Below are 27,094 nucleotides of genomic sequence, written 5' to 3' on the forward strand. Positions count from 1 at the left end.
CCTTTTGTAAGGCTAATGAGATTTGGAAATTTGAAGGTGATATACGGAGAAGGTGAGAGGGTTCGCGGCCGTGGCCTACACTAGGAACTGTCCCGGCATTCGCCTTAGTGCAGGAGAATGGAAAAGCACGGAAAACCATTCTCAGCACAGCCGACGGAAGGGACCAGCTGGCCGCTGTTAAGCCGAAGCCCACTAGACGTGGTCGCACTTGCTTCCTGTGTTGTTAAAGGCTGCGAGATAGAATTCGGGAACACGCTGTTGATATTGAAGGATGGTTAAGTGAGACAGTGTCTAATGAAATGAAATGTCGTATGGCATTTAGTGCCGGGATATCCCAGGACGGGTTCGGCTCGCCAGGTGCAAGTCTTTCTATTTGACACCCGTAGGCAACATGCGCGTCGTGATGAGGATGAAATGATGAAGAAAACGTATACACCCAGCCCCCGTGCCGCAGGAATTAATCAATTAAGGTTAAAATCCCCGACCCAACCGGAAATCGAAACCGGGACCCTCTGAACTGAAAGCCAGTACGCTGACCGTTCAGCCAACGAGTCGGACAGTGTCTGATATATCCTCGTGAACACATTTCCAAATGCTGCCATTCCGATGTTTGACAGTTTCTGAAAGGACGTTAAAGACAGTATTGTCAGCTAGGCTACTGCGAGCCGTTCTAGAAAGCGCTTCTTTTTCTGATCATTCTGAATCTTTTTTGCTCTGTTTTGTTTTTGCTAGTTGCTTTACGTCGCACCGACACACAGGTCTTATGGCGACGATGAGATAGAGGTCTAGAAGTTGGAAGGAAGCGGCCGTGACCTTAAGGTACAGCCCCAGCATTTGCCTGGTGTGAAAATGGGAAACCACGGAAAACCATCTTCAGGGCTGCAGAGAGTGGGATTCGAACCCACTATCTCCCGGATGCAAGCTCACAGCCGCGTGCCCCTGACCGCACGGCCAACTCGCTCGGTCATTCTAAATCATCTTTGAATTGAAAATGACTTTCTTAAGTAAACTATAAGCTTACGTATAAAATTTGATACATTTGTGCTAATAATATCCAGTACCCCTTGGTTAGAACCAAATGATAGGCCCTACCCTGAAAATTCGAATCATTTGGTAGAATGTTCGGTACGTTCAAGAATGAACTTCTCCAAATGAATCTAGGCATTCTGACCGCAACTTTGCAGATTCGATCCTGGCTCAGTCCGGTTGTGTTTGAAGGTGCTCAAATAAGTCAGCCTCGTGGCTGTAGATTTACTGGCACGTAAAAGAACTCCAACGGACTAAATTCCGGTACCTCAGCGTCTCCGAAAATCGTAAAAGTAGTTAGTGGGACGTAAATTTTTTATTATTATTATTATTATTATTATTATTATTATTATTATTCAATTAATATTTTATCGGGACGCCCAGAAACTATATAAAATGCCAAACAAATTATCGAATACAGATAGCCCTTCTATGAACTTCAGGTTCTCTTAATGAGGGTAATACAGCAGAGGATCCCCTTCCAGCAGACAAAGGTACATAATTTCCATATAAACACGATCCTCCTTGAGCTGGTTCCAGTGTTTCTTTACGTGCAGTAAAATTATGTAGTACTTTATTTAGTAAGTCCACGTCACGTTGAGTTTTTCAGTGAACAAAGGTTAGTCTGTAGAAATAAAATTGTAATTTTGTCCGACTCTTCAAAGTGTTGCCTCAAATTTCGTTTTTATTGCAGAATAACCATACAGAAGTCAAGAGGGTCAGTTCAGTATGTGTATGTACTGTATAAAATATTACGGGAAAATGGCGAGACAGAATTTCTCGAAATCCGGTATTTATGTATGGGGAAAGCGGGGTATACACTGGCGTAGAAGTATTAAGACGGCCAAAGAAAGGAAATATCAAGTGTCTTCATTAATGTTAGCTCTATCGAAAATCTGTAAATGATTCAGGTTATAATTTCCGATATTTTATGTCCCATACGTTTTCTCTGTCCGGCGAATAATAACGGAGATATTCGTGATAATTATTTTTTTATACAAATCTCTTGCTTGGCGATGAGTATAGAAAACATTGAAATGAAATGTCGTATGGCTTTTAGTGCTGGGATATCCCAGGAAGGGTTCGGCTCGACAGGTGCAGGTCTTTCTATTTGACCCCCGTAGGCGACCTGCGCGTCGTGATGAGGATGAAATGATGAAGACAACACATACACCCAGCCCCCGTGCCATTGGAATTAACCAATTAAGGGAATCGAACCCGGGACCCTCTGAACCGAAGGCCAGTACGCTGACCGTTCAGCCAACGAGTCGGACATAGACAAAATTGACTACCGTTAATAGAAGTGTAATCTCTCTTCTGCTGTAACTCGCTACCGCTAGATGACATTTCTGCTGAAGGGATGATACAGATAAGTCTTCTACAATAGTAAAAGAAATAACCAGCTAGTCTATGATAAAATTCTAATTTCAGTATTGAATAAGATACTTGGATTTCCTCCGACTAATACGTTATTTGAAATAAGAAAAACTCAGTTATTTGGCCATGAAAATGTATTGTAGGCCTCATATTCATTTTAAATATACCAATACAATTTACTTTAACACAGTTTTAAGATTTTGTATTCCGTGGTTTCCCATTTTCACACCAGGCAATTTTTTTTTTATTTTTTTTTTTTTTTTTTTTTTTTTTTATACGGGGGGCCCCCGTAGCCCGCTCCCCCGCCGTGACCATCGACTCAATCTACATGGCCTCCGACATGCTATTAATTTCTAAGTAGAAAAGAGATAGCTGGGTAGAGTGGGAAGTGATACAAGGAGTATCTGCCTGTTTCCATGTCAGACACGTTACCAGGCGAGATTGTGTTAGGTATATGGTGTTGAAGTATGGTATTGAAGGGTCAGGGAAAAACCACATAGGCAGAAAGAAGAAAGAGCCTACATGTAAAACCTGACATCTTTTGATAGCACATGCAAGGATGTGGGCTGGAAAAAGACCAGAGGTTGTGTTAGTTAGGAATATGTGTCATGCAATCATAACCATTTACCTAGCTTTGTCAATTATTATGGGGATCAGTCCTACTTGTCACTGCCTGGTGCGGCTCGGGTCCGCTGGCGTCTGGGCTTTGGGCCACAGGTTAGTCCCTTGGTCCAGCAGCCAGCAGTCCCTGGTGCCAAGTCTCCTTTTACGGAGAAGGGGATTAGTGCCAAGCCTTACTTGTTGTAAGGGGCATCTTCTTTCCCGCCTGATGACGTCCCTTCTTTGCGGTGTTGGTGTCACACACTTGTCTCTGTAAATATATACACAAATATACACACATCCTGTTATATATACATTATTACCTTTCTTCTGTAGAGTGCGGGCCGCTTTTCCGCTCTCGTGTCCTGTAGAACAAGTACAATTACAATTGCAATTAATAGATTAATAGTTAGTGGTATTAGCAGGGGTTGGTTTTTCGTCCACTCCTTTGTCGCTGGTGGGGGCGAGGTTGGATGGGGCTGTACCTTAAGGCCACGGCCGCTTCCCTCCCACTCCGATACCTTCCCTGCCTCATCGTCGTCATACGGGCTATCTGTGCCGATGCAAGGTAAAACCAATTGCAGGAACAAGTCAGTACAAAATGTACCTGAACCATTTCCAACACTCTGGTTACAGCTTGAAATTAGTAATAAACTCTACGTGCCGCGCTGAGTTGCTCAGACGGTTGAGGCGCTGGCTTTCTGACCCCAACTTGGTAGGTTCGATCCTGGCTCAGTCCGGTGGTATTTAAAGGTACTCAAATACTTGTCGGTATATTTACTGGCACGTAAAAGAACTCCTGGGGGACAAAATTCCGGCACGTCGGCGTCTCCGAAAACCGTAAGAGTAGTTAGTGGGACGTAAAGCCAATAACAGTATTATTAATAAACTCTACCTATCCCAATGAAAAGGCTGTAGCAGCACATTCATTTTGGTCACTTCACCACAATGGTTAAACGCACCCGTTTTGAAAATGGAAGATATGTGGTCTGAGTTTCAACATTCACAGAGTTCAATCAATCAATGCTGATCTGCATTTAGGACAGTCGCCCAGGTGGCAGATTCCCTATCTGTTGTTTTCCAAGCCTTTTCTTAAATGATTGCAAAGAAATAGGAAATTTATTGAACACGTCCCTTGGTAAGTTATTCCAAACCCTAACTCCCCTTCCTATAAACGAATATTTGCCCCAATTATTTCTCTTGAGTTCCAACTTTATATTCATATTGTGATATTTCCTACTTTCAAAGACACCACACACACTTATTCGTCTACTAATGTCACTCCACACCATCCCTCCGCTGACATCACGGAACATACCACTTAGTTGAGCAGCTCGTCTCCTTTCTCCTAAGTCTTCCCAGCCTAAATTTTGCAACATTTTTGTAACGCTACTCTTTTGTCGGAAATCACCCATAACAAATCGAGCTGCTTTTCTTTGTTTTTTTCCAGTTCTTGAATCAAGTAATCGTGGTGAGGGTCCCATACACTGGAACCATACTCTAGTTGGGGTTTTACCAGAGACATATGCCCTCTCCTTTACATCATTACTATAAACCCCAATTTCTCTCGTAACCACGTGCAGATGTCTGTACCCTTTATTTACAATCCCGTTTATATGATTACCCCAATGAAGATCTCTCCTTATATTAACACCTAAGTACTTACAATGATCCCCAAAAGGAACTTTCACCCCATCAACGCAGTCATTAAAACTCAGAGGATATTTCCTATTTGTGAGACTCATAGCCTGACTTTTTAACTCCTTTTATCATACCATTGCCTACTGTCCGTCTCGCATCATTTTTTTTTTTTTTTGCTAGTTGCTTTACGTCGCACCGACACAGGTCTTATGGCGACGATGGGACAGTAACGGCCTAGGAATGGGAAGGAAGCGGCCGTGGCCTTAAGATACAGCCCCAGAATTTGCCTGGTATGAAAATGGGAAACCACGGAAAGCAATCTTCACGGCTGCCGACAGTGGGGTTCAAACCCGTTATATCCCGGATGCAAACTCACAGCTGCGCGCTCCTGATCACACGGCCAACTCCCCGGGCTCTCACAACATTATCGAGGTCATTTTTGCAGTAACATTTATTACTCTATATCCGTAAAGATACTTATCTCTGATTCCACTTCTTTACTCGTATCATTTGTATATAAGAAAACAAAGGTCCAATAATACTGCCTTGAGGAATCGATCTCTTAATTATTATAGGGTCAGATAAAGCTTTGACTACTCTAAATCTCTGAGATCTATTTTCTAGGAATATAGCCTCCCATTTTTGACTTTAATTAACCTACATTAACTAGGTAGATCTTTTAATTGAAAATAGTTGCTAATCAGTAACGTAACTCGTAGTTCAGTCATGAATAGTTGTCAGCTGTCAACCTTGCAACTGTCTCTGACTGATGCGAGAATTAAAACAATTGCAGGTGTTCACCATCCCTTCTAAATTGTGTAGATTCTTTCTTTTCTTAGCAGTTTAACGTCGCACAAACTAGGGTAGGTTATTTGGGGACTACGGGAATGGACTGCTAGGCCTGGGAAGGAAATGGTCGTGCACTTGAGGTACAGCCCCAGCATTTATTTAGTTTAGAAACGACGGAAAAACCATCTTCAGAGCTGACTGTGATGGCATTCGAAGCCACCATCTCTCGAATGCAAGTTCACAACTAAATGGCTCGTACTGCGCAGCAAATTATGTCGTTAGGTCTGTGCTTTTATCATTTTTAACTGTAATGGCATTAAGAGGCGCAGATATGCCGGAATATCTCCTTGAATAGGATTAAATTACTGTACCTGTAAAATTATTCTAACGGGTGCCTTTGCAACTTATTCTTAAATTATGATCAGTGAAGTCTAATTTCTAACTCTAAATCGTTAACTCAGGAAAAGAGTGCTCCTCTTAAATAACAGTGCTACCCGGCTGTTAAATAACTTAAGACTGTAAAGTCATCTCTGTGCTGGCCATGAAAGCTGCTGGAAAATAGGCTAAAGACTGTCACTAGCCGTAACTTCAAAGAGCGTGAAAGTGGCAGCAAATTCACACTCACTGTCGGCAGCCCTGAAAATGGTTTTCCGTGGTTTCCCATTTTCACACCAGGCAAATGCTGGGGCTGTACCTTAAGGCCACGGCCGCTTCCTTCCCATTCCTAGCCCTCTCCTGTCCTATCGTCGCTGTAAGACCTATCTGTGTCGGTGCGACGTAAAGCAAGTAGCAAAAAAAAAAAAATAACACTGTTACTTTCTACAATGCCCTTGTCAGCGCTGGAATTCAAACTACTGTTCATAAAAAATTCCCCATACTTGTTCACTTACACTCTAACCTCTACCAATGTACCGCCGTTCTTGTCCGGGAACCAATGCTCCCCGACTTGAGTGCCCGCCACTAGACCGGGTCGTTAAGAAATGCCATGAACTGTACGTGCTGGAAGGATAAATATCCAGTGAACACTGGCACACTCTGGTACTGTACGCGAAGACTGGAATGTGCAGGGCGCATTTTTCTACCACTGGGAGGCTGTGAAACTATTTTCATTGTATAAATGTGTAGACTCGACGAATATAGCTCGTCCTTTGCCAGTTGCTGAGTAATATGAATGAATTAATTAATTAATTAATTAATTTAAAATTCCGGATGCCCTGACGTATCCCTGCGACGGCGGGTTGATGTATATACGCTGGCAGAAAATAAATCCAAACACCATGAAATAAGGAATGTAGAACACGGAAGATTTGGCAATATATTTGTCGAGGTAACCTATTCAATTGGTTGAAGGTACAAGACTACAGATTGATATCCGCGCGAGAAAAGCCATCGCAAATGTGCCATGCTGGTCCATTAATAACCGGTGTAATCGCCTGACTATTGGATGCAGGCATGCAAACGTGCATGCATTGTGTCGAAGAGGTACCGAATGTCAGCTTGTGGGATGGAGTTCCATACCTGTTGCACTTGGTCGGTGAATACAGGGACGGATAATGCTGGTTGTGGATGACTCTGGAGTTGTAGTCTAATTATGTCCCATACGTGCTCGATTGGGCACAGATCGGGGATCGAGCACGCCAAGGCAACATGTCGACACTCTGTAGAGCACATTGGGTTAAAACGGCGGCATGGGGGCGTGCATTATCCTGTTGGAAAACACCCCCGAAATACTGTTCATGAATGGCAGCACAACAGGTCCAGTCACCAGAAGGACGTACATATCTTCAGTCAGGGTATGTGGGATAACGACGAGTGTGCTCATGCTGACAAAGGAAATCGCTCACCTGGCCTCCTAACCAACACACAGCCATCTCTAGCACCAAGGCAGAGCCGGCTTTCATCGGAAATCACAACGGACCTCCAATGAGCTATCGCTTGACACCACTGAAGTCGCAGACGACGGTGGTTTGTGGTAAGTGGAATGCACGCCGCAGGGCATCTGGCTCGAAGCTGCCCTTAAGGTAACCTATTTTGAACAGTTAAAAGCATCACTGTGGTGCCAACTGCCGCTCGAATTGCTGCTGCAGACGCAGGGCGCCACAGCCATACGCCGAATACGGCGGTCCTCCTCGGTGGTACCACGGGGACGTCCGAAGCCCGGTCTTCTTGCGAGCGTACCTTCTCGTGACCACTGCTGCCAGCACGCATGCACAGTGGAGACTTTCCTGTTAAGTCGTTCTGCAATAACGCGGAAGGAAAAGACACCTTCACGTAGCCCTGTCATACGGCCTCGTTCAACCGCAGTGAGCTGTTTATATTGGTCTATTATCCGCCGTAAAGGCATTCTTGACCCACTCCGTCCAATCTCGCAGGTAACTCTCTCTCGCTCAGTACAGCCCGTACTTAAAGCCAACCTGATGTGCAAGGACATGGGGCCGCTGCTAGCGCCACGCTAATGCAATTTGAGGGGGAATTTGAATCAGCTTCATGTTTTAGATGTATACAAACTACGTTAATCTAGCACAACCTCTTCTTGGTGTTTGGAAAAAAAATTCCGCCAGTGTATTAACGCTAGCGGAGGGCATTTCTTGTAAGAGTTTCATGTGGCACTCTGGTAACTTTTGTTGCTGTTTTTTCATAATCAATGTACAATGTACAGTTGTAGAAAATGACTTCCACCATGGAAATAGTTTCCGAACCTATCTCCGTGGAATATTTTCTACTACGTGTGAGGAATGCGTCTTGACAATTTGGCTTATCTTATTGTTATATCCTGCATAAAACAACTGTTCTTCTAGGTCTTTCCCCAATCACTTGGTATCGGCTGTACATGACAATTAAGCACTTCTTTACGGCCGGTTGCTCTTCCTTACGCCAAGCCTATGTGGAAGGATGAATTTACTATTGCGTTTAAATGTGGTGGTTGGTAATAGTGTTGAGTACTGTATTGTATTGTGTAAAAGATTGTTGGAAACAACGTAAACAGGTCATACCAACGTGAGAGGGGTGATCATACTGATAATTTGAAAAAAAAATCTGTATCTCAAGCCGATGTCACTTTATCAGCTGCTGAACTTCGCCAATCAGGTCGCTTCGCGGGCGAATTCACACGAGCTTTCTGAGGCGGTGTTGCTAAATCTGAACGTGGCTTCAGACTGGTTTGAGAGAACCAATCGAAAAAAAATATTCGCCAGTAGAGGAATTTGAACACGTACCTCCGAGGTGACAGGATCGCGCCAGTAACACACGGTGTGTTAGTGTTTGATGACGATTTTTCGGCGTGTCCCTCAAGCCGGTCTTAAGCCACGCGCACATTTCGCAACACCGCCTCGCAGAGCCCATTTGAATTCGCCCGCGAAGCGATCTCATCAGGTAACTTCAGAAGCTAATAAAGTAACGGCGCGAGATATCGATATCTTTCTTTCCAGTTATTCATTAGTGTGACCAAATCTCTAACCCACACATACCCGGTTCACGTAGTTTCCGACCGCCCTGTATATTTGATAAGAACATAAACGCCCAGTCCCCGAGCCAGAAAATATAACCAGGCGTGGCTAAAATTCATGATCCGGTTATGAATCGAACCCGGGTCCTCTAAACCGAAGACTACTCCCATCCTTTCCGCTCCAAATTACTCCACGAGTTAAGAAAGTTGACCCCTTCCTGGGTGAGAGAAAAATAAGTTATGTAAATAAGTGACTATGGAATGAGCCTTTGTGTGCTCCTTCATCGCAGAACTATCGCAGTTATAGGTTCCAAATCTCGGAGTTTTCAAGATGAAATTGAATTCTAGAAATGCACATTGATCAGTAGGCATCAGCTCATAGTGCGGCAGACCTAGACACTTCAGGTATCTTCAATAATTGGAGCATAATACCTCAACCAAGAACTTGGATGGGATCACGTTATACAGATAGATCACTTGAATTGTTTACTAAATATTCATCTCGTGATCATGATAATACACTAATGTAATGTTAATGGTTTTACGTCCACTAGCAACTTCTTAAGGTTTTTGGAGACTGCGAGATACTGGAATTTTGTCCCGCAGGAGTTCTTTAAGTTGCTCGTAAATGTAAGCACGAGACAAGCCTATTTGTGCACCTTAAAATACCACCAGGATCGAATCCACCAACTGGAGCTCAGAAGGCCAGCGCTCTTCCGCCTGAGCTACCCAGCCCGGCTCGTGATCGTGAGTCAAGTGCAATTTTACGTAGAACGCCAGCCAAGAGAACAGAACAGAACATAACATAACATGACATTCCATTCGAAACTTAGAATCCTTTATGGTGTGTTGGTGACGATACTAACTTTCGCAGTTAAGTAGTTCACGCATTACCTAATTTTACTTCGTCGCTGTCGATAGCTTCAATTCCCGACCCATATCGCGAAACGGGACTTAAAGGTAGACATAGAGGGTACCTCATATAAACTAAGACCGAACGCACGGTGTTCGTACTCTGCGCTACGGCAGCTGCCTTAGCCCAACTTATGTCGCGCGCGGCCGCCCTGCTTTAAGCGTGTATACAATGTTACATGAAATCTTATCTTACAAAATATGACGGAAGTGCCGTCCTTCGTGGGTTATACATGCATTGTACCTGGTAACACCATTCCGGCTGACGCGAGCGAGTTCTGCCACTGTAATATTTCTGATTTCATTCATATTGTTTTCTTTCAGTTCCTCCAATGTGCGAGGATTTGTTCGATACACCTTTTCTTTCAGTTTACCGCACAAGTAAAAATCACGCTGTTAGATCTGGAAAACTAGTGGGAAATCGACCAGCACTAATCACTCTGTCTGCAAACACTACCGCGATTGTAAGAAGGGACTCTTCTGCTATATAAGCAGGGGCTGCATCTTGTTAAAACCACCCACGCGAGTTTTCTTCCGTTAACTGATGGAAGAAGGCCGTCAAAATGTCATCTTGGTTACCTCTCTGAATTTACTGTTGTCTCCAAAAAATAGGCTCAATTATTCGTCTTGCACTAACAGCACACCAAACGCCAACCTTCCTATCATAATGAGGAACTTCATAAACACCATTAGGATTTTCTGCACACCAATAGTGAGAGTTATGACTGTTCACACGACCATTAAGGTGAAACCAGAACTTTTACAATAACTGTCTCACCATGTTAACAGCTGACATTGACTGGCGATTGGTGCAGCCAGGTCAAATACGTGCAGGCTGCTTGCAAGGTCAAGAACTATGCGCGCGCCTCCCATACTGCAGCTTACAGATCCGAGAGTAAAAACGCCGCTTCGACTGTCTTTGTTGAAATGAAAGACCCTGTGCATACTGTCGATGGCGTCACTGCAAACTGCGTTCGTCCGAACTCCGACCTTCTTTATCACGCCAAAATACAAAGGAACTTAATCTTCAGCCGATCAGGAAAATTAAGAGACTCGCGGATCGTGCCTTCTATCGTGGCGGAAGTTCCAGATTTTATCAACTTATTAAGCATACTAAAGAACTAATTTGTTTGGATTTTGCTTTCATGTTCGTCACTGAAGGATTCTATATGCTTCAGAAAGACTAAAATACGTAATGGTATAAATGTTAGCATAATACTTTTTAAATGCCTAAAACCGCAATGTTTTATAAGGGTTTTTTATTTCCTTTCAGAGTAGCTGCAATGGCGCTTTTCATCACACTATACGACAACTTCCATGACATAATGGAGAAAAATGGTGGTAAGTAGCAGTTATTTATTCAATAAAGTTCATCCAATGCTACCTTAGTACATACAGTACATAGTAGTACTTACTACTATAAATCATGTAGCAGTAACCTCTTTGTGTTGGTTGCAGCCTTTCAGTAGGTAAGTGCGATTATTAATACATACCCTCTCCTCGGTGACAGTTGGGAGGGGTAATGATTAAACTAAGATTTTGTAATATTTTTTCTGTACCCAAGAATTTTAAATATAGATGAGATCAGACTGGGGCTTGTACTATTAAGTTATCTCCAAAATGCCATAACCGTTGTCCAGAAATCTTTGTTGTGGAGAAATACATTGATGAACTGTATCAGAAGGTAACCTACAATAATCTTTTTTTGCCGCTTTTCCCACACCTGTGGGTTCGCGGGTGCGAACTGCCTCGCACTTGTAGATTTGGCCCTGTTTTACAACCAGATGCCCTTCCTGACGCCAACCCTATTGCGTGTTTCGGTCATAGCTGAAGGAATCGACGGTGGGTGGACTTGTTTCAAATGCAATCATTTCCTAATACCAAGTGACAAAGCTGATTTGTTTGTTATATTTATACGGTGTCGTAAAAAATAATGCAAACCTCACACTTCTGTACATGTGGTCTGAAGCTTTTGGATGCACAGTGGCCAAAAACAGCTTCGAATTCATATTGAATTGCTTATGATTTGACAACAGATATACAAGAGCCGAAAGAAAATCGGAAGACAAATTTGCTGAGATTCATGGACTGTAGGATATTCATTCACCTCTGTTCCCAGTACTACGCTCCGCCACAGTATGTTGAGTTTCAGGGGTCGTCGCCCGTTCAGAACGTATATTCAAAGTTAACCGGACAAATATGGAGTAAAACTGTGTGACGCGCATCACAAGTACCGTACATCAGCAAAAAATTGGGGTACCGCACATTCATTTCCAGCCTAGTACGTTCTGACCCTCACAACTAGTATTCAGGGTTTAACAGAAACGTAATTGTTCATAATTGGTTCAGCTCTTCGGAGCTGTAGTATAAACTGTCCTAGAGAGATCTAACCATGGTGGAGACGATGAGAAAATGAAAAGCCTGATATTCTCCCAGTTATAACTGAAGCGAAGAAAAAAGTTGTTGGTACGTCCACATGGGCCTTCCAAGAGGACATGTTGACTTCATAGGCTACATTCCTGGGAAGAACAAAAGTGCAATATTTTCATCTATGCATAGAAACAACCACATTGATGAGGAAATTGAAGCACCTGAAACACCACTCTTCTACAATGAAACGAAGGGAGGAGTCGGTCAGTTTGATCACCTGTCATTCTAAGACTAGCTAGACTAACAAACAGGTCGCCCTTACGAGTCTTCTACGGGATGTTCGATGCTGCACCAATGAGTATGCTATTTTCAGATGCAATTCTAAAGACGGGAAGATGAAACGCTGAGATTTTCTGAAAATATTGCGCTAGGACTATTTGAAGAGCATATGAAGACTATAATTGTAAATCAGAGGCTTCCAAGGCAACTCGGAAATGACATTCGCCAAGTATATGGTTTTGCGAGGGAGCTAACCGAAGTCGCTACGCCATTTGAGCGACGACCTGGACGATGCGCTTTGTCCCCGAACCAAGACTGAAAAGGTGTAGCATCTTGCTGTCCTGTCCTAAAAGCCTATATGCAGAATGTGGGGATAATGTCTATGAAGACTGCAAGCCATAAAGCACCGATTACTTGCATAGAAAATGTCCAGTATCAAAACAAACAAAAGTGCAAATGTGTAGTAACAATGCTACGTAAATCATTGTTCGGTATTACGGTTAATCACTTTCTTACGAATTTAATATGCACAAAAGTAATTTCCTTATACACTGACTGACAGAGCAAATGCAACACCAAGGAGGAGTGGTCAGAACTTTATGCCAATTGCAGGGTAGACTGACGTCACTGAGGTGTGCCCATGATGTGAAATGCGCCGCTGTGCTGCGCACGTAGCGAACGATAAATGGGACACGGCGTTGGCGAATGGCCCACTTCGTACCGTGATTTCTCAGCCGACAGTCATTGTAGAACGTGTTGTCGTGTGTCACAGGACACGTGTATAGCTAAGAATGCCAGGCCGCCGTCAACGGAGGCATTTCCAGCAGACAGACGACTTTACGAGGGGTATGGTGATCGGGCTGAGAAGGGCAGGTTGGTCGCTTCGTCAAATCGCAGCCGATACCCATAGGGATGTGTCCACGGTGCAGCGCCTGTGGCGAAGATGGTTGGCGCAGGGACATGTGGCACGTGCCAGGGGTCCAGGCGCAGCCCGAGTGACGTCAGCACGCGAGGATCGGCGCATCCGCCGCCAAGCGGTGGCAGCCCCGCACGCCACGTCAACCGCCATTCTTCAGCATGTGCAAGACACCCTGGCTGTTCCAATATCGATCAGAACAATTTCCCGTCGATTGGTTGAAGGAGGCCTGCACTCCCGGCGTCCGCTCAGAAGACTACCATTGACTCCACAGCATAGACGTGCACGCCTGGCATGGTGCCGGGCTAGAGCGACTTGGATAAGGGAATGGCGGAACGTCGTGTTCTCCGATGAGTCACGCTTCTGTTCTGTCAGTGATAGTCACCGCAGACGAGTGTGGCGTCGGCGTGGAGAAAGGTCAAATCCGGCAGTAACTGTGGAGCGCCCTACCGCTAGACAACGCGGCATCATGGTTTGGGGCGCTATTGCGTATGATTCCACGTCACCTCTAGTGCGTATTCAAGGCACGTTAAATGCCCACCGCTACGTGCAGCATGTGCTGCGGCCGGTGCCACTCCCGTACCTTCAGGGGCTGCCCAATGCTCTGTTTCAGCAGGATAATGCCCGCCCACACACTGCTCGCATCTCCCAACAGGCTCTACGAGGTGTACAGATGCTTCCGTGGCCAGCGTACTCTCCGGATCTCTCACCAATCGAACACGTGTGGGATCTCATTGGACGCCGTTTGCAAACTCTGCCCCAGCCTCGTACGAACGACCAACTGTGGCAAATGGTTGACAGAGAATGGAGAACCATCCCTCAGGATACCATCCGCACTCTTATTGACTCTGTACCTCGACGTGTTTCTGCGTGCATCGCCGCTCGCGGTGGTCCTACATCCTACTGAGTCGATGCCGTGCGCATTGTGTAACCTGCATATCGGTTTGAAATAAACATCAATTATTTGTCCGTGCCGTCTCTGTTTTCCCCCCCAACTTTCATCCCTTTCGAACCACTCCTTCTTGGTGTTGCATTTGCTCTGTCAGTCAGTGTATGTTGAATAAATGTTGTTCGATGCCTAAATTATCTGTGGTTCTTAAGTTTAGAATTATTGAGAGGTAACTGGTGTCATTTTGAGTGCGACTACCATGAGACAGCCCGTCGCATTCCCTAGCTGCTAGTGTTCTGTTGACTCTGATCAAGTATCGATTGAAGCGGTATACAATTCTAAACCAGACTGAGAGAACGTCTTGCTTACATTACTTCCCTATCAATGTTTGCTCAGCTGTTGCCGAAGTCTCGCTGTAACTAGCGTTCTCCTGTCCCCCGTGACATGTTTACAGAGCACTTGCACACTTAGCTTAGTTCGCTCCTCCTTTTGTGTTAATACTTGACTGATATATGCTATTTACAGCTTTTTAAGACCTAACATTGCCACACACATGGGCCATGAGTAAATTCAGAGTGGAGCAGATATAGGTTTCTTTTCTCTGACGAGGGAGTTAGCGTATGTGGTTAAGTGTAAGAGAGGGCCAAGGGCCCTAACCTCGCCACTTTTAAATAAATAAACAAATAAATAATGCGTGTAAGAAAGAGAGATACACGCATGAAATTTCCGGCCGCCCCGCCCTCTACCTGCTTCCCGCCGCGAATTCCTGTCTATGCGGTGCTTAAATGAGCAAACTTTGACACCCCGAAAAGAGTGATGAATGTAAGACTGGGAATGTAATTTTGATATGGTTGAATAAAGCATTCTTACTGAAGTCGTTGTACCAAATCTTAATCAGATCGGAGACTTGCAGATGGAAGACTTTCCTTGTAAGAAGTACAGAACCCCGGAAACTTCCAAAGGTCAATCATCCGCCTGGGCGGTGTCTAAAATCTCGGGTCGGACAGTGAAATAGTCATAATCCAGCTAAGTCAACAAATGTCTAAAGAAATACAAGAGCACAGGACAACAGAAATGATTGAATATTATACAGATCAGTAATGAAATTGAACCCCTTGTCGATGGTGTGAGCGTTAAGGATGAAGTAATAAATCGATCACCATTGAACTACATATAGTAATGTCGCCCACGTGGCAGATTCCCCGTAAATTTATCTAATATTTTCTTAAATTATTTCAAAGATTGTGAAAATATATCGAGCATCTCTCTTCGTAAATTATTCCAATAACTAATTCCTCTTCTATAAACGAGTATTTGCCTCCTGTCATTCCACGCCACCTCTCCACTTATTGCTCCAAATTTCTTAAGACCTTAATTTCCCGCCAACTTCGCTGACGAAGTCGAGGGAGAGTTTTTACTTCGGGTAAAGGAGACTACTTTAGAAACAGTGCTCTTACAACAAATAAGGGGACTGACAAATGCAGATAGTTACATCTCATCACATAGATAAGTTGGGCCTTTCACAGCTAAATTTCCGGATGATCGTGTAATCTAGTCTAACACCGCCGTAAACTGCCAAAACTGTACCACATCAAGTGACAGAAGGTAACGTGTTCTTGAGACTAACAATTATTAGTCTAAACCTGCAGCGTGAACTCATTCTGTATATGCAAGAACTTCATGCTTCACTGTGAAAAACGCTGGAATGATCATGCAATACTGATATGCAGGAACTTCCAAACTTCGATACCTCGAGGCCGGGAGCGACTCTCCCAACAGTCGGTGTTTGTGTTGTCAGTGGACTTGGGACATTTAGTAATCTCGTTCCAATAGCGAGCTGTGCGAAGAAAATTCTACAAGGTCATCGAAATAACAATGGCGAACAAGGAACAGGTGAAAGTAAAATCAAATGAAACTGTGTATTTTACGAAACTTTTCAAGTAGTTAAAGTCCGGTTTGAGCAGAGTTTTCTCAAATAGAGGATCCTGTGACAAATGAGTGCGTTAGTTCTGTCCAATGCCTGCAAAGTTTTGAAACATTAACTTACAAAAGTAGTTCCAATTCGTCTCTCAGGACACTTGTGCCAAACCCAAACCTAAAAGAAGACAGACAATTTTGAAGGCATGTTTACTTTTCTGTGCCCTCGATTTAAGATTTTCAGAAGGGCTTCATTAACCTGCCAACGAGCTGCCCAGACTGGGAGACATGTATGGCGTTGTAGCTGCCGAGGACATAATGCCATCAAAAAGCACAGTTTAATGTCAACTTTGCTGACGAAGTCAGTCGAATTTTCACCTCGATTAAAGGTTATTCTTAAGAAACAGTGTTCTCTCACAACAGATAAGTTGGCCGACAAATACATGCAGTATAATCATCTGACGGTTAACATCTCGCCATATAAATGTATGTTGTGTCTTTCAAAAAATATTCAGTTCACAGCTAAATATCCGGATAAACATGTTACCTGTTAGAGAGGAATTGGTAACAAACATGGTAGAGCTCAATATGCATAAGAATTAACAAAAGAACATACTTTTGGTTCAGACTAAAGGGTGAATATTAAATCGCTACTCTCAGATTACAGAAGGCTAGCCTGGTCTGCCAATTGCATTACTACCACTCTAAAGTACATATTGGACCAAAGAAGGGAAGAGATATTGTTTGGGAACTCTTCATAGAGGTACATTTGGCTCTGGAAGCATACAAGTGTACCTTGACTCCTTTGCGAAAGAGTGGTTTGATAACAAAACTAAAATCTACTATCTATCAACACAGAGGAGGTGGAATAGCCGTGTTAAATGACGAAATCTCTTAATAACTAATACGACGGTATGCACAATATTACTAGCCAGTGAAAAGAAAGGATCTACACCGGAAGACTTCGACCAAGGCGTTTCCCAATAAGTGATTTGTTTTCTAAGACCTTTTTAAAGAAATGGTAGGGAGACTGGAAAGAGAAACTTCCTGCTCTTCATTTGATTCTCTAGTGCCAACAGAACTTGTTGAAATATCGGAAGGAAACAAAAGGTAATTGTTTGGTCGATTTCTGATTAAACAGCAAGCCTCTGATATGAGGCCTATCTACAGGGTCATCCAATTAACCGCAGTAGGGCGAGACTGAGACCTCGGCTGGAAAGCCCTCTTCCCGCCGGCCGGGCAATACGAGAGCTAGCTAGAGTGACTGCCTGATGAATTCTAATGCACTTTAAAGTACGAACCTTTAATTTGTCGTCATGTAGATGTTCCTCATAGAGCAGATTAGGTTTTCCGGCACTCCAATATCAGCCGTTTTGAGAATTTACATACCCTCGTAAGTGAAACCACGCTTCGTTTGAGAAGAGAATGAGATTGGAATAAATTTCTCATTCATCCACTTTAACATCCATTCACTAAATCTAATCCTACACACAGGAATACCCGGTTTAAGTTCTGCAGCACATTACATGTATAGGGTTTTAACTTACGCAACTTTGTAGCCCGTTGTACGGAAACGTAAAAGAATGTTTGTTAAAAAAGATTGCTAAGAGATTATTTTCCACTTATTCTCACTTCACTTTGCACACAGGTGTTTCTCACTGAAACACGGAACTGCGTTGCGAAACAAAGCCAGAACAGTTTATCCTCTCAGGGCTCCCTCCTTCCTGCGTACCTCGCGGCTTGGTCACTCCCAGCCGCAGCTCCGGGTCCAAGATAGTTGGATGACCCAGTATAAAAGGTACGACCTGTAGCTACAGTATTAACTGCATTATGTGGGTTCGTACCCCCACTGTCGGCAGCTCTGAAAATGGTATTCCGTGGTTTCACATTTTCACACCAAAGAAATCTGGGGTTGTACCGTAAGGCCACGGCCGCTTCCTTCCTACTCCTATCCTGTCCCATCGTCGCCATAACACCAGACTGTGTCTGTGCGACGCAAAACCAATTATTAGAAAAAATCCATTACGCATATGTGATGTTTCATGCTGTATCCCTTTCAGACCGAGTACGCACAATTGTGCGGGTTCGTATTTTAGTTATCCCTGACCGTATTTGATGTTTTTTCGGCGCTACACCGGACTGCAGTGATTGTGCAGGACACGTGGCGTGTATTTCAATTGATTTTAGTATGCGCTTGACCGCCAGGGCGAAGGAAGAAGAGTTTTAAAAGCACAGTTGATCGGCGAGATGGCAGGAAGCAGTAGTGCCGAAAGTAAGTATTTATTTACTGCGTTTATATTAATCTAGAAGCTTTACTGAATACCGGAATATATTCAGTGAAGTGTGTACATTGGTTAGTGAACGTAAATTTTGATGCTACACCATCGTACGTGATACGAGGTTTTGAATTTTGAAACGTACAATTGTGTGGGTCCTGTTTTTCGGATGTTAGTTTTTATTTTGTAAAATAAACTATTAATATGTGTATTGAGGAGCATTTTAGTCAGTTCTTGACGTACAAACAAAAATTCACACCTCCAGTTTTCTTTCAGGTCTGAAAGGGGTATGACACTGAAACAGAGCGTGTGATCTGGTACGCCTTAACCTGGAAGCGAGTGATACACAAAATAGTAGAATTTTTGTGGTTACCTTTCCGCCATATAAATATATTGCAGTCTAAAAAAGAAGTTTATGTTGATATGGGAAGAGCTATTTCAGAAGGTTGTTAAGTCATGTAAGTTAGCCTAAATGAGATATAATAGAACTGCAAAACTTTAGCTCGTATGTTAAATGATAATTTTCAGAAAATGAGACAAAAGAACTGTCGGTAGGAATGGCTTGCGGCTCCTGTAGTAAACCATAAATAAGCAGACGTGCTTCTGCAGTCATTGACGTTAATACTGCAGAAAAGAAGTTACTTAGTGGTGGGGAAAACGTGAGTGAACAAATATTTGAGATTAGAATTCTCAACTATATCTCCTCGTATTTTTGATAACTAAGGGCACAGTATTATTGCTTATACTAGTTGAAACTTGTTCATATACAGGCAGATCTTAGATTTCTTAGATAATTATTTTTTTTTACAAGTTGCTCTACGTCGCACCGACATATATAGGTCTTGGCGACGATGGGCTAGGAGTAGGAAGGAAGCGGCCGTGGTCGTAATTAAGGTAGAGCCTGGCGTGAAAATGGGAAACCACGGAAAACTATCTTCAGGGCTGCCGACAGTGGGGTTCGAACGCACTATTTCCCGAAAACTGGATACTGGCCGCACTTAAGTGACTGCAGCTGTCGAGCTCGGTAATATGATGTTATTCTACTTCCTAAATTCGTCAACTGTAGCATGCTTTTCATGGAGTTTGAAATTTTCTTACAATTGTTGCTCGTGACACTTAAAAAATGCAGATAGATTTACTTCCATGCTTTGAATAAGTTTTACCGTCGTTGGCTAAAATATCGAGGTCCACAAGAATGTTACTGAAACATAGTTTTAGATAAGTCTGGATATTTTCTCCATTTGCACTGACCTTCAGGCGGATGGCTCACTCACGAACAGCGTTCTTGAATAGAACTTCCGCCTGTTGCTAATGTTTCCCTGGGTACTGGCAAGTGTATTAGCAGTTTTTGACATTCCCTGACGTGTTCACCTAACACGGGGTGATCCTGACCGCCGGTCGCTGGCGTGTGAAGAGTTCTAAAACGGTAAGTCCCGAGCGAGTCGACCAGAACAACCTCTTACGCTGCATCTCGGAAGATGACTCATCCAAAAAAATTGAGTCTTAATTTTTTCGTGATTAGGACTAACCTTTGGTCCACTTGAACCAGACTTAGTATACAATAGAATACTCCCTCCCCTCCCCTCACCCGAAAATTGGGTGGCAGAAATCATTTATTGTTCTCCAATATAATTTGGTAGATGCATATACAACATCAAATATTTACAATTTAAACGTATTCACTATTTCAATCTATTTCTAGATATTTTTTAATCTTCCAGGTTATTTTGTCCTAGACGTAAACCTCGTTATATAGTCTAGGACATGCATGTATGTTACCTTCCCTAAGTTATATTAGTGCTTAATTTTTTATCTTTTGAATGAATTGAATAACTGGAAGAATGCACGAGTGCCTAAATTTAATTCACGTGCAGTTTAATAGTTAACTTGATCAAAAATGTATAGCGACCCTAAAACACAACAATTTATTGTTGTATTTAATATCTTTACACATACACGTAATTATGTATTCTTATTTTATCTTTTTTCGTCCTCTTAATTTCTTTTCCCACGTTCCTCTTATGATCATACAAAGTTTTGCTGTTTTCTTGGTACGTTCCATTCTCAATTTTTTTTTTGCTATTTGTTTTACGTCGCACCGACACAGATAGGTCTTATGGCGACGATGGAACGGGAAAGGCCTAGGAATGGGAAGAAAGGGGCCGTGGCCTTAATTAAGGTACAGCCCCAGCATTTGCCTGGTGTGAAAATGGGAAACCACGGAAAACCATCTTCAGGGCTGCCGACAGTGGGGTTCGAACCCTCTATCTCCCGGATGCGAGCTCACAACTGCGCGCTCCTAACCGCACGTCCAACTCGCCCGGTATATTCATTAATTTAGCAATGGTGTAAAACTCATGTTCATTATCGATTTTACTTATATCCTTTCCATCTACATATTTCTCTTACATTTCCTGTTCCTCTACAGTCTTTTAGTAAGTGAGCAACTTCCATGTCCTTATTGCATAAAATGCAGAGATTTTCCTATTAGTTTTCTCATGTGCACCCATGAGCCAACAAATTATCCCTCTCATTTCCCTTTTTCTTAACGTTTCAGTCCTTACCGTCATATTCTCACTTGTTTTACAAAATTCAACCAGTGATCTCATGCTGTTACAGTCTGACCTTATTTTTTGTCTTCCAATGTGTCTCACTCTCTGAACCACCGTTTTACACAATCCCTTGGCATTTCTTGATAAACTTCTTTCCCAGTAGTACCCCATTCCTATGTCATTCAGTAGCTTCTTCACTCCATCCACCCCATAACCCTAATTTTAGTGTTTCATTTAGTGCTGGTATTTGTTAACCTTAGAATTTCACCCCCTGCCCCCGTCTTTAGCCCCCACCAGTTTTACAATATCCAACCCTATACTCATACCTTCACACATCTTTCTCACTGTATTTGCAGTGCAGCTTGGCAAATTTACTTACAACTATATGCAATGTTAAAGTTCCATCTACTCCCCATATTTCTGCTCCATACAATAACTTAGTTTTATTTACTGAATTAAATACATTTTTCTGAACTCCATATTCGATGTTCGGCATCTTTTTATCCAATATTTTTATACTATCCAGAGCATTTACTCCCTTTATTTTAGTTCTTGTCTGTTCTGACCCTCTTCCATTGCTGCTTATGATCGTCCCTAAGTATTCAATTTTTTATAAACTTCTGTTTTCTTACACCTCCACGACTGTCCACTTTGAGTTCCTCTTCTTTTACACGTCATAACTCTGATTTTCTTTGGATTGATTTTTAGACTCCACTCTTTACAGTAATTGTCTATCCCATGAATACTGTTTTGCATTTTGACAGCGGTTAATATGAGCAGCAGGATATCGTTTGCGAAGAAAAGACCCTGAATATCTTGGTTCTCGAGACATGGACATGCTCCTTTCTCAAAGCCTTAGGGATGGAACATGTCATTAATAAATAGAAAAAACAATATTAGTGATAATTTGCAACCTTGTTTGAGACCCAGTTTTGAAAAAGTCTCTCCCACTACTACCCAGTCTTTCACTTTGATAGAACATTTAAATTCCTCATACGTATTTTCAATTACCCTTATCTTCCTTGATATTCCGAGATGGCTCAACCTATAGACAGCTCGTCTAATCAGAGTCAAAAGCTTTCTCTAAATAGATTGCCGTGATGTACAATTTGCCCCTTTTCTTCATGTATTTATCCATTAATGTTTTAACAACCATTATGTTGTCACTAATCCTCATACCCTTCCTAAATCCTGGTTGGAGTTCTGACAGGACTGAGCACCGCTCTGCCCAATTCATTAGTCTTTTTGCCAACATCTCTCTCTATATAAAATAGTTTTGTTTGTACATTACTCAGAATTTAAAAGGAATTGTATTTCAGTATCGGTCGTGTCCACAGTAACAAGGAAATTGACTTTACTTTTCCGTAATGTCTGTCTGTCTGTCGGGAAAGGCCTAAAATTTAATTCTCAAAGATTTGTTATTTGTTGTCCTGTCGATAAATATTGAATAACTAAAGTTATATAGAACTAAATTTTCGATCATTTACAGGAATGTCATACATTGTTACCGTACCGGCTGTTAGAAGAGATATTCGTGAATTTGTATTTTTGTTGCAAAGTCCATATCAGCGTCGAGCCACGAGAAAATGTGTATCGTAAACAGAATTTAACGGAAATCGGTATGTAGAGTCCGAGAATAATAAACTAAAGTCTAAGCTATAAACAATTTTATTCACCCTGGATGGAATGGTAGTTTAGGGGAAAGGGCCTAAAATTTAATTCGTGTATAGGACCTACCTGTGTTATTGGTCCTATCGGAAAGTACTACATAATGATAGAGAATACAGTTCGCGATCATTTGTTTTGTACAGTTTTACCGTACCGACTATGATAAGAGTGGTATGTATTTCCGAGTCGGAAGAAAACTAAATGTGAAGGGCTCCAATATCGAAAGCTCAAAATTGATCAACAATAACATTACGTTGACCATTGTTTGTTGTGATGTTCTTTGTCTCTTATGCTGCCACTCATCTCAGATAGATGGGATTACTGCTGTGTGCCGAGTAAAACAGCCTGCTTGAATATTTGCCGGAAATAGCAGGGGAGTTAGAAAATTTTTTCCCTAGCATACCATTCCTCTGGTTCGTGCATTTTCTGATCTTGCTGATACGTAACACGCTGCTTCATCATACTATTCCAGACGAGTAAAAGGGCATAGTTTTTGCCCTGGGACTCTCCAATCTTCGTCCCCCCCCCTCACAAAAAAATGTGTTCACGGCTCATAGCTGTCTACGGCCTGGTCATTGCAGCTCTGGAACTTTGGACTGTTAGATCGGCAACGTACAACTGTTAGTTAAAAGTAAGAAAATATGTGATTTGTCATTTGATAGAGTATTTCATATGATTGTATTGCTTTTAATCGCAACATTCTTACTGGCGTCATTTCCTCTTTCTGAGGATGTAAAAAGGTAGGTGGAGAGTGAGTCTGCCATTATAATTAAAATTTCCCAACTTGATTGTGACTGATGGTAGGCAAGAGGGCCTACCGTTACAATGAAAATTCCCTAACCCAGTCTTCACATAAAAGACGACGTTTGATGACTTCCCCGTTGCGTTTCTAGGGTAACGTTAAGGACTAGATAGTTCACAACAGATCAGATAGCGGTCTGTATAATCAAAAATCCCTGGAATATCCGCACATTCCTTAGATTTCCTCAATTCAAAGTCTGTTAAGATGTAGTCTATTATATATCTTGTGCCCCTACCCTCCCATGTGTAGCGGTGAATAGCCTTATGCCTGAAGAATGTATTCGTAACTTCTAATCCCATACTGGCGTAGATATGCAGTAAAAGCTTCCCATTCTAATTAGCTTCTGTATCCTCCCCACATTTACCCATCACCTTTTTGTTTCATTCACTTCTTTTTCAAACACACTCATTGGAATTGCCCGTTAGCACTATCATATCCTTGCTGTTGGCCCTGACTATTACGTCACGCAGTTCATAAAACTTCTGTACTTCATCCTCATCTGCACCCTCATATGGTGAATACATTGATAAATTTCTCCTAATTCCTCCAACAGCTAAATTTACCCACATCATTCGCTCAGTTACGTGCCTAACATAAACTATGTTGTGTGAAATAGTACGGGTATTGCTGATGAACAGTCCTACCAGTAAATCTGTCCTTCCCTTTTTAACACCTCTTAAGGATACTTTACAACATCCTCTCTTCCTAGATACCTCCCTTTGAACGAAAATCATTAACGCCTAACACATCCAGACGCATCCTCTTTGCTGACTCAGCCAGTTCTACTTTATATCTTTCTTCCATACGCCAAATTAACATTAATAGCTTCCCGTCGAATTAAATTTCGTTCGCAAGGAGTACCTCGCCTGACAAATGGAAGTTATGCCCATAGGTCCGAGACTTGCTTATAACGTTCTGAGCGTGCTCCGTGAAAATTCTATGAAGCAGGATGCTACCCTACGTACTCATAGCTCCAGTGAGAATCTCTCTTCTAACGGGTTAGGAACCACCATTGGATTGTATAGTCCTAGCCGCCTGAGCACAAGAAGGTTCATGACTATGAATATATCAGATGCCCAGTCCTATTCCGTAGCAACTGGTAACCCGACTCTCAGGACAATTTACTAGGCCACTCAACCATTACACAGGGTTTATGAACTAGGGCGTGACTACAGTAACCCACACCACATATAATAATTGAATATTAGCTATTGGTCTCAAGACGTCAAAATGTACGATGCCCCAGTTCAATGAGTTGTACACCCCACGGTGGGCTCTGGGCGCACAGCTACATCTAAAGTAAAGTCTGCAGTATTTCTTTACGTTCTTGTATGCTTTGGAGGTCAGCTGAAATGGGTTCTGCGGTACCTGAATGATGGACAGTATTCTCACCGCACACGCCGAGTCCAATTGGCAAGCGGCTGTCCTCTGTGTGCAATAGAAGTTGGGTTAACGGTGTCGTCATAGGAATGGGAATACCCGTGCGTGCCATCTATATTATTTATTCGATAAGATGTGCCTGTACTGTACACACTTCAAGTGAATGAAAACTGTACCTGGAATATCGTAAATGCGTGAGTGCGGCCTCGTGCATGCCTGGCGTCTCAAGAGGGGTTGTCATATATCGCATGTTGGGAGAGGAAAAAGTAAAATGAGGCCCATGGAACGGTCTTAGCTTGTACACGCGTGCTCAAAAATGGTGTCCCGACATAAACAATCAACACTGTCACACTCCAGTACTGATAACGAGGGAAGGGAGTGAAGGAGTAAGGTTGAAGGTCACTCAATACCGAAAAGGAGAAGGGAATGAACTGGTAGTACTGAAGGCATAGTGTGTGTTCATTGCTATACATCCACGACTGTGCCCATTTTAACCACAACAAAATCTTATAGCGGGCTGTCTATCTGCAGAAATGCGTTAAGCGTCATGTTTTGTTTATATCGGGAAACTATTTCTGTGCATGCCTGTACACTTCATAAAGAGACTACACCTTTAGAATACGTAGCCCTATATCACCTTGTGCACGATTCGCACAGCGTACTCAACTCTCCCAGCAAGGCACATAATTTCCGCACGTCATTGTCTCGCATATTACTGTGGTGATAATTCTACGAAATTTGCTATTGTGTTAGTTCTTCCTCAGTGTTACTTGGTATTGCCTGCTGCGGCCTGTCAAGAGATCTAGGCTGGATGTCGTAGTGACTTTTATATGCAGAGGTCTTACCGCACTCCGCGGAGATCTACAGCATACAGAGAAACTCTAGGGCAGTTTCTCTGTATGCTGTAGCTCTATACTTGCTTGTATACTTATGAAACCCGCGATCGGAAGCCTTGATAGTTTTTCGTTGTTTCTCATCTCACCAGAAAAGTGCCGAGGCTATACACTTATTAAGAGCGTGTTTGCTACTTTATGAAGAGCATAAGTGACACCGCCGCTTGCTTTCCGCTAAAGCGGCCGTGTCTCTAATCCCAGCCGATGCGTATGAGTTCTTTGAGTAGAAAATTCACATTCGAATGGGTTGGATTCCATGTAAAACTGAAGGTTCCGTGGCTATGATCACGATTCTAAGTCGATTAAAACTGTAAACTTTCTTGCTCGCTTGCTACTTTTCTAATCATAAACCTGCCGCATCGCCGCCGAAACTTGTTTTTGTTCATGCGTCTGTTACAGCCGGATGCAGCCCTTGTAAAGCGTCCACCTCCGATGAATGTGGGCGACCTATGCTGTGTATAGGAAACTGAGTATTATTGTGTGGTGTGAGAGTTAGAGGAATGTTCGCGACAGCACAACCAACCTGATGCCCCCCACGACCCAGCTAGGAATCGAACCGGAGGTTTCGAGATCCTAAGGCCAAGATTCTGACCACTCAGCTATGTAACTGGACGCCGAAAACCTCTAAGTTTGTGTGACGTTAGACATATAACTAATACAAACGCTATGGGACCTCCTCCTTTTTTGTGAAATTACAATCCACCAAACGTGACCTTACTTTACAAATCTCGCAAGCATGTACGGGTTTCGAACGACGGTCACCTTGGTGAAAATCCATTGACAATATCACTCACCTTACCCAGAGTGCAAATATTATTATTAATAATAATAATAATAATAATAATAATAATAATAATAATAATCGTTTTACGTCCACTAACGTTTACAGTTTTACGAGACAGAGGTGGCGTATTTCAGTAGCTACAAATACGCTCGGATCGATTCCGTTAGCGTGAGCTCAGAAGGCCAGCTCTCTACAGCCTGAGCTACTTAGCCTTGCAAAGTGCGAAGAGGTAGCTGAAGGATTACCTTATAACATTGATTTCCAGCCTAATGAGGGATGTATATTGTCCTCGGCGAGAATAATATAGACTTACAAATAGTGTTCGAATGCCATTAACCCAATGTACAAATCCTAGCGCTGGTAGTGACATTCTTCCCGGGATTTTCCTTCTCCCACAGGTTTAGTCCTGATAAGTGCAAGGACGCGTATCTCAGGCCTAGGGCTAAATAATTCGTTCTGCACAACAATACCTTACTCCAGAGTGTGATAAGTAATCGGAGAGCATCCATTAATATAAACATACGGGACTGATAACCATTAATCCCTTTCAATGGAAATTGGACTTCTGAAAAAAAAAA

General features: G+C 42.7%; 1 protein-coding gene across 3 annotated transcripts in view; it reads left to right on the top strand.

Moving 5' to 3' along the window:
- The window catches only part of LOC136864037 (very long chain fatty acid elongase AAEL008004), a 367,556-nt gene that overhangs the window by 247,132 nt on the left and 93,330 nt on the right, over positions 1-27,094 (top strand). For all 3 annotated transcript variants that reach the window (XM_067140558.2, XM_067140556.2, XM_067140555.2), the window contains exon 4: positions 11,064-11,131. In XM_067140558.2, the coding sequence (XP_066996659.1) occupies positions 11,074-11,131 (58 nt within the window). In that variant the 5' untranslated portion in view covers positions 11,064-11,073. The remainder of the gene's footprint in view (positions 1-11,063; positions 11,132-27,094) is intronic.

This window comes from Anabrus simplex, chromosome 2 (assembly GCF_040414725.1).
Source record: "Anabrus simplex isolate iqAnaSimp1 chromosome 2, ASM4041472v1, whole genome shotgun sequence".
Taxonomy (NCBI): domain Eukaryota; kingdom Metazoa; phylum Arthropoda; class Insecta; order Orthoptera; family Tettigoniidae; genus Anabrus; species Anabrus simplex.